The 17,936-nt window shown below is 41.2% G+C and overlaps 1 protein-coding gene across 1 annotated transcript; it reads left to right on the top strand.

Moving 5' to 3' along the window:
• The first annotated feature begins 1,164 nt into the window (after window positions 1–1,164).
• RIOK1 (RIO kinase 1) lies at window positions 1,165–16,846 on the top strand. The gene is made up of 17 exons (XM_041413167.1): window positions 1,165–1,303; window positions 2,160–2,364; window positions 3,537–3,627; window positions 4,599–4,668; window positions 5,467–5,509; window positions 6,156–6,248; window positions 6,956–7,068; window positions 7,195–7,275; window positions 7,820–7,906; window positions 8,487–8,624; window positions 9,259–9,362; window positions 11,010–11,116; window positions 11,741–11,806; window positions 13,405–13,524; window positions 13,804–13,857; window positions 14,946–15,095; window positions 16,638–16,846. Exons 1-17 carry the CDS (start codon window positions 1,233–1,235, stop codon window positions 16,746–16,748), a joined length of 1,704 nt encoding a protein of 567 aa, XP_041269101.1. The 5' UTR covers window positions 1,165–1,232; the 3' UTR covers window positions 16,749–16,846.
• Window positions 16,847–17,936: the final 1,090 nt, after the last annotated feature.

Genomic DNA, 17,936 nt, shown 5'->3' with positions numbered 1-17,936 from the left:
TTCTATGCACATGGATTAACCCACCTGGATTAAGAGTCCTCCAACACCTGGTTCTAGGAAAAAGATCAGTAAACAATTGACCTTAATCCGATTTCTGTTGTAGGTGGCTGTGCATTGGGGAAAATGAGCACAGAGACTCTCAAAGAGTTGACTTCATGGAAGCGTTGCAGATCCAAATGACACCTATTGTATCAAATATATTTTAAAGGTATCTCTGCACAAGCATCCACGTTTTCTGCACAATCACTGGTTTTTTTTTAATAGCTTTTATACATACCTCTTGGATTATCCAAAAATATCTACAAAAAAAAAGAGAGTGCACTTTAAAATTTTGCCCTTATGTACCAGATAGCAAAAGCCCAGCACTCACTTTTATTTTCTTAATCCTATGTTATATTGGCATATAAACAGTATATACTACTATTATAATCTGTTTATAGATTAAGCTAAAATGCTTCTAGCCAGGCTTGCAAATTTGGAATTCCTTTGCCTTCAATTAGAGCTTTATTTTAATACAGATTGGGATTTAATATTTCAGAGTACACCAAATAAAACTTCTCAGTATCTACTACAGAGGACACTTCTGTTTTATGGAAAAACAACCATGAACCTGTGGCAGGAATGGTCATACCCAGTCAAGAACTGAGGGCTTGAAAATGCGATATTTCTAAGGCTAAAATATTTAATATTATACAGTTCAGTACTGATGTATCGGCAGCTGCTGGGGATTCACAGAACCACAGAAAGGTTTGGGTTAGAAGGGACATTAAAGATCATTTATTTCCATCCGCCCTGCCGTAGGCAAGGACACCTTCCACTAGGCCAGGTTGCTCCGAGCCCCGTCCAGCCTGGCCTCGTACACTTCCAGGGATGGGGCATCCACAACTTCTTTGGGAAACCTTTTCCAGGGCCTTAGACCCTCACAGTAAAGAATTTCTTACTAACACCTAATCTAACCCTACTCTCGTTCAATGGAAAGCCATTCCCCGCTACAAGCCCTTGTAAAAAGTCCCTCCTGTGCCGGCTACAGGCCCCCCTGCTCGGGAGCCCGGGAAGCGGGCGGGGACGGGAGCGGGACCGGAGCTGGGACGGCTCCGTCCCAGCCGCGCTCGCCCGCGATGCTTTTGGTCCCTCTGGCGGCGCCGTAGCGGCCCGGCCGGCGCCTGCGTCCCGCGGGCATCCCGGCTGCCGGTGATTCCTGCTCCCGATTCCTGCTTCCTGCCGCCGCCGCCATGGATTACCGGGCGCTGGTGATGAGCCAGGTGGTGCCCGGGCAGTTCGACGATGCGGACTGCTCGGACAGGTGGGGGCGCGCCGAGGGGCCCGGGCTGAGGGCGCTGGGGGGCCGGGCCGGGCGAGCACGCGGAGCGGGAGCGGGAGCGGGAGCGGGAGCAGGAGCAGCCCTGGGACTTGGCCGGCAGCGGGGAAGGGAGAGCGGGCGGTGCTGCCCCGTTACGGGAGGGGGTGAGAGGAAAGGCTGCGTGTGTCTCTCGGCTTCCCTTTTCCATTGTGTGTGCTGCTTTGGGACATACTTGTCCTGGCAGAAAGCCGCGGCACGGTGCTGACATTACAGAATCGTAGCATCAGTTGGGTTGGAAAAGACCTCTGAGATCATCGAGACCAAGCTGTGAGCCAACACCACCGTGCCAACTAGACCGTGGCGCTGAGTAGCAAGTCCAGTCTTTCCTTAAACACCTCCAGGAACTGTGACTCCACCATCTCCCTGAGCAATCCATCCCAATTTGCTGTGAAGAAACTCTTCCAAATTCTCCTGGTGCAACTTTAGGCCGTGTCCTCTTTTCCTGTTACTTGTTGCCAGGGAGAAGAGTCTGACCCCCACGTGGCTACAGCCTCCTTTCAGGGAGTTGTAGAGAGTGATAAGGTCCCCCCGAGCCATCTTTCCTCCGGGTTAAGCACCCCCAGCTTCCTCAGCCGCTTCTCATAGGACTTGTGCTCCAGAGCCTTCACCAGCTTCGTTTCCCTTTTCTAGACCTGATCCAGCACCTCAATATCCTTCCTGAAGAGAGGGCCTCAGAACTGGACTCAGTGGTTTAAAACACGGGTGAAAATGTACAGTCATTCATGGGGATAAGTGTATTGAATTTTTGGTGACTGTAACAATCACTTTTAGTTATAGAGGCATCTGTGTTTCTTTTAAGTGAATCTGTGGAAGACACAGAAACGTGTAAGGAGGGTGAGGTGCCTGAGAGCTGCCAGTTATGCACGTGTGAAGAAGTTAACGCTGAGGAAGGAGATGGGGATGATGACAACGATGCTGAAGAAGAAGATGAAGACTGGGACTGGGATGATGAGGTGGGAAGACTCACAAAGCGCCACAATGCTGCTGGTGGATGCAATCCACAGGTATGTTGAAGGTTATTCTGTGGGCTTTGAGGGTGCCCAGGAGCTAATGGGGCCAGCCTGGAGGCTTTGCTTGTTGTTTGTGTTGTGTTGAGGGCAAATGCAAGGAGAATTTTTTCCTTGAGAGAATCCCCTTCCTTTCCATCTGTTCCTGTGACCAGCATGTGTATGTACATTGTAATCAGAGCTCCATTTGATTTTCTTGTCTCAAACCCTGTTGCTGGATTCTCTGTGTCACTGCAGTTTCCTTCTTTTCCTTACCTTTCTCAACTTTTCTTTCTTTGCTCACTCTGGTCTCTGCAGATGTTCCTAACTTTCTGGTATTTGTCCTCTGTGTTTCTGAGCATCTTCCCCTTCTTTCTATTTATTTTTAGACTATCTGCTAGACATATCCAGGGTGAAAACAGTTCTATTTTTAACTTAATAGTGAAGAAGGCTAAGAAAAATACAAGCATGGGAAATGGAAGGGGGTGCTTGAAGTGAACTAATTTAGAGTGTATGGTGTTGGCACAGAAACTCTGGTGTTGTGCAGAATGAAAAGCACTCGTGAAGGTAAGAAGGGTGCTAGTTCTCACATCAGCTTGGACACTAAAGGTTCAAAACCTCATTTTTCTTATTGCTATCAACTTAGCAGAACAGCTGAGGTAAATCAGAGTGCTGATCATAGCATAGCATGTCTGGCAGTGCTTGTCCTGGGTGGTATATTCTTGCCTTTACTTAGAGGTTTATGCTGTTCAGTGATGATGAAATCATGTTCAGGTATCAGTTGTGTTTGGGGAGGACTACATGTAAGAAAAGACAGAATGTTGAGAAGTTTTCTCAGTTCATTACCTCTGCATTTTTTCCCTCTTGTTTTATTCCCTGTTTCTGTCTTCTATTCTCTTCTTTTTACAGACAGAAAAAGTGCTGTGTGAGAGACTTGTAGCTTCCTAGACTAAAACATAACTCTGGTTTGGAGCACTTTTAGAATTTTAACTGATGTCTTACCTGTATTTTCTTTTCTTGATTTAAGTAAAATCTGGTGTTAATCCATATCTGTTTCCTTATATCCCATGTGGTTTTCATCTTACAGCTTTAGGCATAGGCATTTAAGATGACTTTTCTAATGAAATGGTTTGAATTTCAAGAGGGTTGTGTAAAGGTCATCACTTATGTTAACAAATCCTCTATTTCAGGCAAATAGACAGACTCCTAATTGCTCTTCAGCAAAACTGTCAACGCCTGCAGGCAAGGTTTTAAGAAAATTTGAACACAAAATCAATTTAGGTGGGTATAATTGCACTGCTGTTCATTATTTTAAACAGTTACCACTCTGTGACATTCTCAGACTAATTCTGCTTATGCTAAGCCAGCACTCACTGGAATGGGTGAGTTAGCCATTGCCAGAGAGGTTAAAAATGGCTTTTAAGTACTTGAAATCACCTTTAGTCTTGAAGAACTGGCTGTCATACCCCCCTCTCTCTCCACTTCAGAACCATATGGATGTTTTGTTGGGCTTTTATATTTCCCCTTGACTTCTCCAGGCAACGTGAAGTCTCTTCCCTGGATTCTCTCCAAAAGCTGTTTGGGTGGAGGGAGGGTATCAACTCTGTTGTGGTGTTGGTGATTCCCACAGCTGCTACCACAGCTGCATTTTCTAGACAAATGCAGTCTCCTGTAGCATTAGGGGGGGTACATTATGCAGCAGTTCTCTCCCAGGGGCAGCGTTCCTGTGCTAAGTGAAGAGGCAGCTGTCCCAGCTGGTATGGTTTGATTTTTACCTTGAGATGGAGATGGCTGCTCAGCACAGCTGTCAGGACTAGGGGTAGCTGTGATTGGCACCTTCTGACAGGGCAGAGATCAGAGGCTGGGTTTTCCTTTACAACAAAGTGGTGCGAGGATGAAGGCTGCTGGTATTTGTAGCCAAATACAGTAGCTTTTATATATTTGGCATTTAATCAAACACCATTTAAATGCATTGTTGAAGAGAATCTGGGAGGCTATTGCTTATTGTGTTAAGAAAAATGGCATTTGAGAATGCTTCATAAGAGAAGAACAGATGCATTTAATGGTGAGATGTTATCCAAAAGGCATTACTGTTATCACATTTCCAAGTCTGTGGAATTGTCTCACTCATCTGTGTTGTTACCTTATAGTCCCGCCCTGAAATGTAAAGAGAGTGAAGTTTTAGGTTAACCCTGGTGTGTAGGAAAATTTTTTGGGTTTTTTTTTTTCATTTCTTCTTATGTGTTTTTCAGATAAGCTAAATTTTGATGACTCTGTTATAAACAGAGTCACAGAAAAGTCTAGACAGAAGGAAGCAGACATGTGAGTATTACTTATGCTTCTATTTTCACTTAAATACTTTAAGCCCAGACGTATAGTGCTTATTTCCTTGTTTAAATAAGTTTGTTAAGAAAAATGAAGTTAAGAAGTAGTCTACATGCAGTTTGCCCTTTGGTCTTCAACTTTTTGTTTTCTAAATTAGTTGTCAGAATCATCCCAAAGCTTTGATTCTTTTGTCACTGGTAGCACATCTGCTTGTGTTGGTGTAAGACAGAAGTGATGGGTGTCATTTCCCTAGAAAAGACCCTTTGATACTCTTCTTTTCTAAACACAAATCCGTAAGCCACTGAGCTAAAAAGATGTTGGAAGCCTTTAGAAAGTTCCTCCTGATGATTTGGTGATGGAAAAGTATTTCTTCTAAGAATTTTTTTTTTTTGGCCTGCAGCTTATAGCCCTAAGTTGTCAAGACAGGTATGGTTTTCTCCTGAATGAGCATAATTCTGAAAAAAACAGAAAAATAATCTATTGAAGTGAAAGGCTCTGATGTTAGTTGTCAAGACAGGTATGGTTTTCTCCTGAATGAGCATAATTCAGAAAAAACAGAAAAATAGTCTATTGAAGTGAAAGGCTCTGATATTAATGGTAGTGGTTTGGTTTTTTTTTTTTTTTTTTCCCCATTCCATCCCTCTGTCTGCAGCAGAAACCTTTGGTCTTGTATGAACTGAAAGCCTTACTTCTTAAGGCTGTCATCTTACCTTTGGCACAGAATGTCACAGTTTGCTCTGTCAAAGTACCAAGCCCATATGTGGGATTGTAACATTTTATTTTCACTTCTGCTAGGTACCGAGTCAAAGACAAGTCAGACAGAGCAACAGTAGAACAGGTAAGTCCTTTGTTCATCAAAATTCCCTTTTAATCAGAGAAAATAGTGTAAACTTTTTGTAATCAATGAAAAAACAGAGCAGGAGCAGAGTTTTGGAATTCTCTTTCATTTTTTATGCTGAAGAGACCTGTAGTTTCTTTCTTTCTTTCTTTTGCCTATGAAGATTAACTTTGGTTCAAAAACATCTTTGACCTCATTGTGATTTGTTCATATGTGTAATGCAGAATTCCATCTTAAGCTTTTATCAAATTCCAAGGAACAAGAAAAAATGCTGAGTTTGCCTTTTTCTTCTACAGCAAGACTGAGTTATTACTGGGCTAAGCCCACATAGCTGTTCTATTCCAGTTATGGTGTCTGTATCCCAAGAAAAATCTTACTTTAAAACATTTAATGCAGCTATGGGTGGGACATTATTTCTTTGTGTCTTCTAGAGTGAGCTTGAAGACATATGCTTAGTTAAAAAAAAATTGAAGAAAAAGTGAAATATCTTCCTAGATTCATGGCAAAATTCTGAGTGGTTGCTGTTCAGGTTATTATTTGATCCTTGAAAACAGTCTGATGCCCAGGGTCCTTTAGTATGATAGTAAGACAGGGCAGTATTATTTATTTTTTTGTCCTCTGCTGACTTCTCTGTATTAAATTTGAGGTGTTGGACCCAAGGACCCGAATCATTCTGTTCAAGATGCTCTCTAGAGGTATCATATCAGAAATCAATGGCTGCATCAGCACAGGGAAAGAAGTAAGTTTTATTGCAAATAATGTAGTAGGCTTTTTTTTTTCAGCAAGGTGGGTGGAAGTTTATGATGCTCAGAAAATGTAGTGAAGTTCTTGGGCTTAGTTCTACATGTTTTGTGTTGCTTGACTGGTAAGAAGTTATCTTAAGAAAAAAATTATTTATGTTAAAGGAAACCAATTTTCCCAAGTATGAAAGATTTCTAGGAATGCTTTAATATTGTCTTAAATTTATGGATGTTGTTAATTGCATCTTTCAACAAAAAGTTTTGGCAAAGTCTGTATACCCACAGTATTAAATAGTGTCTAAAAAGCCATACAAACCCAGATAATTCTGATTAAAGACATACTTCTGCCCTGTGTAGAGGTGAAAACAAGACATTTGGGCCGTGCTTTAGGGCCTGAACAGTGCACAGGCTCAAGTTAACCCTTCACACATGGGCTTGTTTCAGTCTCCCAAGTGTACATGAGGCAGAGTTTTCTTGTGCAATGTTGATTTTATTCTGAGGGCATTGTTGCACCTCTGCCTCATCTTATGGACTTCCTGTAAGCTTCCTTTCATGGAAGAAGGATTGCCCTGGTATGAAGTCTCCTTCATAGGGGTGGGGGTGAGATCAGTCCTTTTCCAGGTGTCAGAATGAAAAGAAGAGAGAAGATTATGTTTCTTTAAAGAGCTTTTCTTTAATGTTATTTCTTCCCTTTTTAATCTGATAGGCCAATGTATATCATGCCAGTACTGCAAATGGAGAGAACAGAGCAATAAAGATTTACAAAACCTCCATTCTGATGTTTAAAGATCGGGATAAGTATGTGAGTGGTGAATTCAGGTGAGTTTGACTTCTGTCTGATTTTACTGGGGAAAAGGGTTGTTTTGAAAGATGGTAAAATCAATGGTGCTCATGCTGCATTGATAGACTAAGAGTCCCTGTTGCCCTTTATTGTTTTATTTAAAGATTTCGTCATGGATACTGCAAAGGCAACCCAAGAAAAATGGTGAAGACATGGGCTGAAAAAGAAATGAGGAATTTAATAAGGTGATTTTTCCAATTTTTATTTCATCATGCAGAGGCTACTGAAACTTTTACGTTTATAGGAGTTTATAAACTTTGAAGTTTATAGTTTGTTGCTAGACTGTGGCTACCACTACCCTGTCGGGTCTCTGGAGTGTTCAGGAAAGTGTCTTAAGCTTCATTATGGGAGAGAAACAAAAGGGGAGGGGAGAATAAAGATCTTCTTTTGTTTTCTTGCTAATGCTGGAAGCTCTTCCGTGTCTGAACTCTGTCTGACATGAGTGAACAGCAAGGAGAAGCTAGAAAGAGCTCCTGCTGAGCAGCAGCACGCTGTGTGATATAGGTTAATCTAGGATTAACCTGAACTGTCTAAAGATTCTTTGACACAGCAATGCTTAGAAAAGGGTCAGAATGGTTTTTGTGTGCATTTCCTAGTTGTTCTTCACAAGGGAGAGTTTCCTGAGCTCTCACTGTGTTATGTTCTAAGCTGCAGAGCTCCTTTATGCACTGGTGCAAAGCAAATAGAGTTTGGTTTTATATTTTTGGTGGCTTTGTTCCTGTGTTTCAGGTTGAATACAGCCCAGATACCTTGCCCAGAGCCAATTATGCTAAGGAGTCATGTGCTTGTCATGGGCTTTATTGGTAAAGGTGATAGGTAAGTATCAGCTGATATTTCTAAGTATCCTTAGAAAATCAATTTTTTTTTATTTGTTTTTTTTTTTTTTTTAATTTAGTAACAGCTTTTCCCAAAGGATTGTTGAAACCAACCACCTGAATTTACCTACAGTTACTCTAGGCCTGTAAAGTTAACATGCATGTGATCTGTGGAATGGTCCCAGACATTTGTCAGCTACTACTGCAAGCAATCGGTGGGATTCTGAAGCCTCAGTGTGCAAAATAAATTCATAAAGTGGCTGAACCACAGATTAATGCTGGAAAGGCTTGCTAATCATACATGAAGATAGTTTATTGTTTTGTGGTTACTGACATTAATGTAGCATGGTCCAAATCAACTCCTTTTGAAAACAGAACTCCAGAATCATTGGCAAACCTGTAGCAAAGTTTTGCTCCCGTTCCTGCTGGCTCCTTGCACTTGGTTGCTCATCCTGACTTGCTTGACACACTCAGGGAGCAAAAGATTCAGGCACAGCAATTCAAGCATTTGCAGCTGCTGTGAAAAAGGAAAAAGTATTTAGTTTCTGTTGGTGTTTTTTTTTTTTTTTTGTAATTTCAAGGCCTGCTCCTTTGCTGAAGAATGCACAGTTGTCCGACTCCAAAGTCCGGGAGCTGTACCTACAGATCATCCAGTACATGAGAAGAATGTATCAAGATGCCAGACTTGTTCATGCAGATCTCAGTGAATTTAATATGCTGTATGTTTTTAATCTTTGCTCTGAATTGTGACATCTAAAATGTATGCATTGGCAGCCTCTGTGTGAGAGTACTGGTGTACCTTTCAGCGAGGGTGGGGTCCTTGTCATTACTGGGTTTTGTAACTTTTCTAATTAATTATGTAGCTTTTAGCCCAGATCTAAGCTTTGTCTGTTAAAAAAAGCCAACAGGCAAACAAGCAAAAAAAAAAAACCATAAAAGAAGAAAGAAAAAAACTTAAAAACCACAACAAAACCCCCTCACGACCAGAAAAAAGCCATCAACTCTGGGAAAAATTAGTAATTTATCATTTTTATATAAGGTATTTTATATTAGTTAGGTATCATTTCACTGCTATATTTTAATAGCTTGTTTCTTGGTTTTTTTTATGCACCTTTCTGCTTTTTTTGTTCATGAGAAGACTATTTAAAAAAAAAGTTTAATCATACAGCTTGTATAGAGGAGGGAAAAGATTGACTAAACAAGCCACCCTGGCCCTAACATGCAAGGCATATGCTGAAGAAAGAAGTTAAGATTTTTTGGTTTTGCTGGCTCCTAAGTTGGAGGCATTCTTTGTTCCCTGCCCCTCAGCAGTCTGGTGGCGTTGGTGCAGCTCTGTGTGGGGTTTCCTTGCAGGTACCACGGAGGGGACGTGTACATCATCGACGTGTCTCAGTCCGTGGAGCACGACCACCCGCACGCGCTGGAGTTCCTGCGCAAGGATTGTGCCAACGTTAACGGTGAGGGGGCTGCACCTCAGCCCTTGTTCTGGCAGCTGGTTTATTTAGCAGGATGGACTCAGTTCACTTGTGTTCTTTCAGGTGTAACTGACTGTAGAAGCTGTCAAAATGCCATTAAAATACTTTCTATTCTATGTTCTTGTGACTTCCTCAGGGAGCAGTGTAGTGTGCTGAGTTCAGAGCAGTGCAGCCTATTCTGCTAGAAACCATCTCTCTGAAATGAGTCACGTGGCTGAATCTCACTTAGGATAGATCTAAGATCACTCCCAGTCTGCAGCAGTGCTCACTCCAATCTTAACTTCCTTTACTTAAAATGCTGTGCAGACATACTGATGTGTTGCCTTCTGTGAGCTGAATCCACATCTGGGATTCCTCAGCTGGCAAGATGTTTCTGTGTGTTATAAATTTCCCTGCACTAACGGCAGCTGAGAGGATTGAGGCGCAGAGTAGTTAATTAGAGATGTTATCACTTGTCATAGTATTTTGATAAGTTAAGTTTAATGGTGTTTTTCTCTTGAGAATTTGGTCTTCATGTGTGGATATACATGTTGTGTAACAGATACACACCTCCTGGTAGGGTGTGTCCCTGAGGACAGAAAAATCTCTCTTTATAGGCTGCTTTTGTTCCCCCTTTCTTTTCAGATTGACTGTTTTCTTATTTTACAGAGACTCTTGAAAGTCTGGCGCATAATTAGGAAAGAACTGTGTGCATGCTGTATGTTTGTTGATATCCACTATGCTACTTTTTCCTTATTCCTTTTCAGTTCATGCATTTCTAGTAACTCCCTTCTGTCTCAGCTAGTCACACCCTTGCTCTTTATTAATGTCTTTTGACTTTCTCTCCCTAGATAACCTCGTGTCTCAGTGAGTTGCAGTGGTTTTGGTGTTGTTTTGTTTCTTTTCTGTCACTGCAGCTTTCTCTGTCTAAACCTTCTACAGAGACTCTAAGAAACACCTGGTTCTGCACTAGGTGTGATCTTTGCAGAGGTTTGTGGTTCTGTGGGCACAGACAGCTGCCTCCAAACTAAGTCCTTTTCTAATCCTTCTATGATTAATTTCTCAAAGTGAGACATCTTCTGGGAATTTTAGTAGGAAATACTTGTTAAACAGTCCTCAGTGTCACTTGCTGCTGTTTTTCAGAATGGAAATGCAGCCTATGAATTTGGTCATAACTGATTAAGAAAGCAATTCTGAGTGTAGTAGTGAGGAAGATTCTATGACATCAATGCGTCTTCCCTTTGGGGTGGATCATAATGTACTGTATTTCAGTGGCCACTTGTTTCTTTCTGGCAAAAAATTTGAGGTCTCCATTCCTTATCTGAAATACATTTTTTTAATCTTAGTCATTGGAAATACTACACCTGTCTTGAATTCTTTACTTCTTAGCCCATACTCCATTAAGTCAGGATCCTGCTGAAATTGATTTGGCTTTTATATTTATGCAGTTTTTCGCCTTTTAGTATTTGTGGCATCTGGGAGATGAACAGTTTTATTTCAGATGACCAGGAATCATCTGATAACTAGACTCCGTATGATGTAGAATGTGCTGCTGAGACTTTCCCAAGTCATCAGAGTTGTAGGCTGGAATTGTCACTTTAACATCCAGGAATTACTAATGGGTTTTGTCTCTCCCTTGTTTCCTGGCAGACTTTTTCCAGAAGCACAATGTTGCAGTGATGACAGTGAGGGAGCTGTTTGAATTTATTACTGATCCTTCTATCACAAGTGAAAACATTGATGACTACCTGTCTAAGGTAAGACCTCATGGCCTTGTTACTGAGTAAGGGGACAGTAAAATCAGATCTAGTTCAAGCTCCATCATCTCACTTATTCTACATCCTAAGGAAGCCAGCAGATGACATTGTTGTGCCAGTGCTTCAAAAATGCATATAGGTCTTTTCCATTATATCATTGTAGGGTGACACTGCTTTCATTGCATGTTCTCTCAGAAAGTCTGCCTAATCATGAAGACTCAAATGTCTGTTTGAGGTGCTGTAAGAACCAGGATGCTTTAAGCTAGCTCTTCCTTTCTGGCACGAGGAACTCTGCAGAAATATAATCGTGCTTATGTAGAGAGCGGTGTTGTGTGTCCTGTAGCCATGGTGGGCCTGCCGCAGTTTGGTCCGGGGGGAGCAGCTGCACGTGTGTTCTTCCCGCTGATGCAGCCCTGATCTGCAGCTGTCAGTGTGCCTCGCTGCAGTGCTGCTCACCGTTAGGTGTCGCTGAAGGCATTCCCACAGGGACTGCTGGAGTGCGTGTGAGTGACCGTGGAGCACAGGCAGGAACGCAGATGGGAATAGTTGGATGTGATTCTAAAGGCTTAGTGCTGCGATTCTAAAGAATGATAACTTTTTTTGTAATGTTTTGTATTTCTTTAGGCAATGGAAATAGCATCGAAAAGAACAGAGGAGGAAAGATCCAGTCAAGATAAAGTGGATGAGGAAGTGAGGATTTCTGTTCCTGCTATGAAATTAATATTAACCTTACTTCTTCTAAACACTGAAAAATGTTCTGTTTTCTTTGGAAAAGTGTGCAGCTGATGATAAGCAAAACATTGTTCGTGATACTGAGATGTCTTGACCTAGTTGAGATTTGAACTATTAAGGGATGCCATGTGTAAAAGCTGACAGCAATAAGCTGTTAGAAGGCAAACATTCTATTTCCTAAACCAGTTTGTTTGCTGACATCTATGTCTCTTGATGTATCTTCCAGTTCAGGTTTAGTTAACAAAAAACCTGAGTAGAAAGATCTGATTGTGCCTGTGGTTTTGGACCAGTGATACAGAAGCGGCTATTTGGATAAGTGCATTGGCCAAATTGCCTATCTAGCTCTACTCCCAGTCTAACTCAGTTCTTTCACTGCTTTTACATTCAGTGAAGCCATCTCAAGTCCACTACAAAAAGCTGTTAATGTTCTGGAAATGCTTGATGTAAAGATAGAACCATTTCTATCTTAGTCTTAACTCTCTATTCCAGAAGAGTCTAAAAAAATCCAAAACCAACAACCAACAAAAACCTCTTATCTTATGGGTCAATGCGACTTGATTTATTCAAGACTTTTTTGTCTTGAAGCTCAGCAGGTTTCACTAACTGCTTCAGGTTTTGCCAAGGAAAGATGTTTTTATTTCCCAGTATAGCATCAGCATAAAACTACTGAGGTGTAGAGTCAGATTCTAGTGTTTGGTAGCAAGCCCATCTTCTGCAAGCAAGTTACTCCTTTGTTTATATGAGGTACTGACCTATAAGATCGGTGGTTTTGTAGCATCTAAGTTCAGTTGTGTTAGACTTTTACATGTGACCATGGCTAATTTGTGCCACTTCCCTTGCAAAAGAGTAGAGCTGAATAAGGGCAGCTCTGTGGAAGTGAGGGCCTGTGCTTTGTGCACAGCTCTCAGATGAGCAGTGATCATGAAGGGTGCTGAGTCTGTACTGGGATGGAACTGATACCACAAAAGAGAGAAGCAAAACACAATTTTCTGATTTGGTAGTGTCGTAAGCTTGCTAAAAGACTGTTTCAAATGTGACAAACTGTAAGCATGTTACTGATAGTGCAGTTAGTTTTTATTGCACTGTACTGCTGCAAGAACCTTTTTTGAGCTGTACTGTAGATTGAAGCAGGTATTGTTACATAAAGAGATTAAGTTCTAGCAGTGCATTTCAATGGAGTTGCCTCCTGAAGGCATTATAAACATTACAATAAAAGCATTAGAAAAATTCTTAGGATACAAAACCTTAGGACTCAAATAGGCTGAGAGATGGTTGGAGAATTTTGTAAGTGGTCTGGTGTGAGTCACACTAACAAAGCCTTATTAGTTGTGATCTGTCAGTAATGCCTGCAGTCTAGGTTGTACATTAAGTCTGCCCCTGCAAAAAATAACCAAACAAAATACAGCTCAGTAGTTCAAATGGTAGTGGATGATTGCTATGTTCATTTGTTGTTCCTCTGATTGTGATTATTCTCCTAAGGATGCATAATTAGGAGAGAAGACCATCATGATACTATATGTAAATTAGTAAGTCTGTGTTTCCTTTCACTGTGCTAGGTATTTAAAAAGGCCTACATACCTCGGACTCTGACTGAAGTTAAAAACTACGAGAGGGATGTGGACATAATGATGAAATTGAAAGAAGAGGATATGGCATTGAATGTTCAGCAAGATAATGTGAGTAGACATGCTGAGGCCCTGAAAAAAAGAGAGAGGGAATATGAATTCTTCTTATTGGAAACTGTTAGCAACAAACAAAACCAGAAACTTTGCTACCAAGGCGTGGAATACTAAATCTATATCATGCTTTAAAATTGTCTGGTTAGTGCTTAATGCTAGCATTGTGGATTTTATCCTGGTCTTTATTTCTTTATTTTTAGATAGTCATTTTCTCTGAGCTCAAAGAATTGAGATGTAATTTGATAATGTAAGTTCTTCCTCTCTCCCTTGGAGCAGATTCTCTACCAGACTGTGACAGGACTGAAGAAGGATTTGTCTGGTGTTCAGAAGGTGAGAGGATCTTTTTGAAATCCTTCATTTTAGCCATTTTCAGAAATGTGCTTACAGGTAGTTAAGAGAATGCCTGGTCCTGCATCTGACACCATGAAAGAAGCCTTTGTGTGCAGAGTGGCAATTTTTGTTAGAATGGGTCTGCACAAGATAGAATTTGCTTCCCTGCACTGTGGCTCATGCTGGGTTGCTTGAGAATGAAATTAAAATCCTTGCTGTGGCCATGATCTCTAAAGTTAAGGTGATGATGAGGGAAGGTGTTTTCTGATTATGGAACATGTAATTGATTTAAACTGTTGCATGACTGCAAGTTTGGATATGTTTCTGATATCAGATATAATATCAGATATGTTTATATTATAGGGTATCTGTTGTAATATTGCATAAAGAACAGTCCTCCAGTATAAGCCATAAAATATTATGTCTTACTGTGTCTGAAGTACTTGACAGTGACACTTCTGTAAAGTAGATTGGATGAGAAGTTGGATACAGATCACTTGGAGCCATGTCATTCAAGGCAGAAGCCCTGTGTGGGTTCCCCCTCTTTACTTTGTCAAAGTTCTCTAGCAGTGGTGTAGACTCTTGATTTAAAATGGAAATATAAATATGGAGAGGATCAGGCTGTAGCACAGTCTCCAGGCTTGTTTAAGAATAAGTGAGTGTTCCAGTGTAGATATTTGTGTTTGCAATATGGAATACATATAGTGCCCCCGAGGTAGATTTGGGCATGATCCAAGGATAATTAAAAATAGGTTTCCACATATGTTAGCAAATTGCTGTTTAACTTAGGGAAATTAGTTTGGGAGTGCAAATAACAGCTGTGCTTTGAGCCCTGACCTAAAAGAATCTGTGGTGTACATTCTAGATTCCTTGTTCTTAGTTTGGCTTAACCTACTTTTCATTCTTTATCTTGAAACTCACTGAGAGCTGTGGTAAGGGAGATAGCATCAGATTGCTCAAGGGCTTCTTTGCAGCAGATTCTGTTTTCTTTTTTGTGAATATATATATACATTGTGCATGTATATGTGTGTATGCTGCCATTAGCTGTCTTGGTTTTGATTTGATATAATTATTGATGTATCTTGCAGATTCCTGCACTCCTTGAAGAGGCAGACAATTCAGAAACAGACGATGATGATGATGATGATGATGGCGGCAGCTCAGAGGACTCTGATTTGGGCTGTAAAGAATCTGTACATCCCAAAGATAAACCTGCTGAAGTTAGCATGGACAAAAAGGTCAGCTGGCTGGAAATTGTTTATTTTTTCCCATCTTTGCTTATATGACACAAAAACATCCAAACTTAGTGGCTCTTATTTCTTCTTGTCTGAAACAAGCTGTGGACCTTTCCAGTTGTGGAGAACAAGAGCAGAGGCAGTGAATTTCATTTGGGATGCTTTATTAAAGGTGGTTTTATGTAGAGCAGTGTGCAACACAGCTCTCTGTAGCTGAGGCAAAGCTGGTAGGAAGATCTCTACAGGAAATTATAGGGCTACACAAAGTAGAATTCAGTGAAGCCTGGGCAGCTTTTCATTCCCTCTGGCTACTCTTCCAGGCTTTGGTGCTCAGGTTTGTGGCTCTGGTCCCTGATGAAGTTCCTTATGCCCAGACAGCTGAGACCACTGGATCTGTAGAACTGGAGATCTGGTGACAGTGTTTGTACCACAGTGGCTTTTGCAGTACCATTAGTACAGGCTGGCTAGATTTGCTGTGGGCAAGAGATGTAATACAGTCCAGCAAAGGGATTATGGTTAGGGTCTGGGGTTTGGGTTTTCTTTGAGGTTTCATTTTCTAAACTGTGGAACAATATGCTCAGTTTTGGTGAGGTTTTCCTGCAGAGTATCACTCATGAGTGAGAGCCTTTTGGCAGCCTTTTAGGTGCTGGGGAAAAAAAAAAAAAAAAAAAAAAAAAAAAAAAAAAAAAAAAAAAAAAAAAAAAAAAAGCAGGGTGAAACTTGCAGGCTTAAGGGGTTCAAGATTTGGGACATTGCATTTTAGGTTTTTCTTCCTAGAAAAGGTAAGATAATATATTTCATATCTGTCAAGTAAGAATGCAGCACTCCACTAGACACTGCCATTCTTGAGCTACTGCCTTTTAGATGTGAAACAGGGAAGTCTTGGCCACTTCCCATCCTAATTTATAGGTTTTCATTTGGACTTCTTTTTGTGTGAGCTGAGGGTTTTTTGTAACCTGTGTGTATAGCTGTAGGTTGAACAACTGATTAGCAGCAATTACTGCCCCTTCCACTTTGCTGACTCTTTGTTTTCTAGTTGAGTCTCATCCCTTCTGTGTCTGGCACAGATTTACAGTGTGTTGCAGTAGCATGTCATTCTTTTCTGCCAGTCCTGCTGATGATCAGCTTGCTCTATCAGCACTTCTGGATCAATATTTTTGTATGACACATAGAAACACATACTATAGTAGCCCTGTGGGCAGCAGAAAATGTAGACCAGACAACCTGTTGTAATCTTAGGTGTAAATAGCATGAGTTAAGAGTGCCTCTTGTTCACTTGCTCAAAGGTTGCACGAAACTCAGCTTCTAACTAGTTTGAATTTTGTCTTGTCATTACCAGTGCACAGGTCTGGGCTCCACCCCCAACCTGTATTTCCTTTTTCCTTTCCCTTCACCATTTCTATTGATTTTTAAAAATTTCTTTATCTTGATAAGCTTATTTTTATGTCATGTGTTAATTAACTTGTTAATGTAACAATTAATTTACTTGCTTAAAATTCTTCATTCCTTTCTGGCTTTAAATGAATGGTGTTTCATTCCTTATAGGAAAGGAAAAAGATGGTTAAAGAAGCCCAAAGAGAAAAGAGAAAAACCAAAATCCCAAAGCATGTGAAGAAGAGGAAAGAAAAGACTGCAAAAATGAAGAAAGGCAAATAAAATCATCTTTGTCTCAGAGAAAGGGATGATGTGTTGTGGATTAGTCAGTCACCATCTTTTCTTCTTTATTAAAAAATTAAAAATCCTTTATTTATATAGAAACAGTATAAACTGAGGGTGTTTTTGTTAATAATTTGGTGTAGTTGTTTGAACAGAGTGTATGACACAGGTTTCTCGACGGGAAACAATGAGTCTAAGATTTGTGCCTGCAAAATTCTTTACCTGTGTGAGTTTGACTGTTTTGCTAAACTCACACTGATTTGTTCCTGTGTTCTAACTCCCCATGCCTTCTTCACAGCATGGCAGCAAATTGAGCTCTGCAGGCTCTCGCAGTCCCCGGGGATAACCCTGCAGGCATTGTGCCTTTGCTGCTTCCCTGTGCTTGCATCGCCATTGATGGCCAAGTGCATACGTGGCTGCAATCCCCAGTTCGACCTTCACAGCCTCTCTGGTGCCTTTGGCTAGAAATCTTGTAAGAGAGGAACCCATCAGGGCTTCCAGATCTCTCTTTCTCTTTCTCTGCTCCCTTTCTCCATCCACACAGGGATTGATAGCACTCTCACATGCAGTACTCATGTAAGTGTAGGCAGTATTACTGGAGCAAGCAAGATTGATATTTCTCATCAAATGGGGATGTTTGTTGGGACACTGAGATGAAATATGTGCATTTTAGAAATTGGTATTACATCAGGAGCAAGAGAGAGGCCAGCCTCTAACTTGGAAGTGAAGGAAGGAGGACTTGCAAGACCTATATCCAGAGGTGAGGGAGTACTGGTGATTCTCATAACACCAAGGGCTTAGATGCTGCCAGAAGCGTGGACACCTTATTTCCTGGCTGTGTACAGATGTATTCAGGCAGAGGTGGCCGTGGTGATGGCTGCCCTGAGCCTGGCTGGTTGTGTTCATCAGTGCAGTGCTGAAGGTGACTGAAGCAGTAACAGCTTTGTACACTTTGTCCTTGAAGTCCCATTGGATTGGGGATTCTCCCTGCTGGCCGACAGGGCTGTGGTGTGCATATCTGCCATGATTCATGAAGATAGTGCACCAGGAAGTGGGTGTAGAACCTAGAGGTTGTGGATGGAGTGGGGAATTGTGTCAGAGTTGTTGCCTTTCTCCAGGAACAAGTTATGCACTGGGCAGACCTCGGTGTTTTTAGTGAAGTGGGCCAAGCATAAGTGACTGAAGCTG

The sequence above is a fragment of the Onychostruthus taczanowskii genome, unplaced genomic scaffold (genome assembly GCF_017590055.1).
Source record: "Onychostruthus taczanowskii isolate IOZ18803 unplaced genomic scaffold, ASM1759005v1 scaffold40, whole genome shotgun sequence".
In the NCBI taxonomy this organism is placed as follows: Eukaryota; Metazoa; Chordata; class Aves; order Passeriformes; family Passeridae; genus Onychostruthus; species Onychostruthus taczanowskii.
This window is presented reverse-complemented; position numbering and strand designations above follow the sequence as displayed.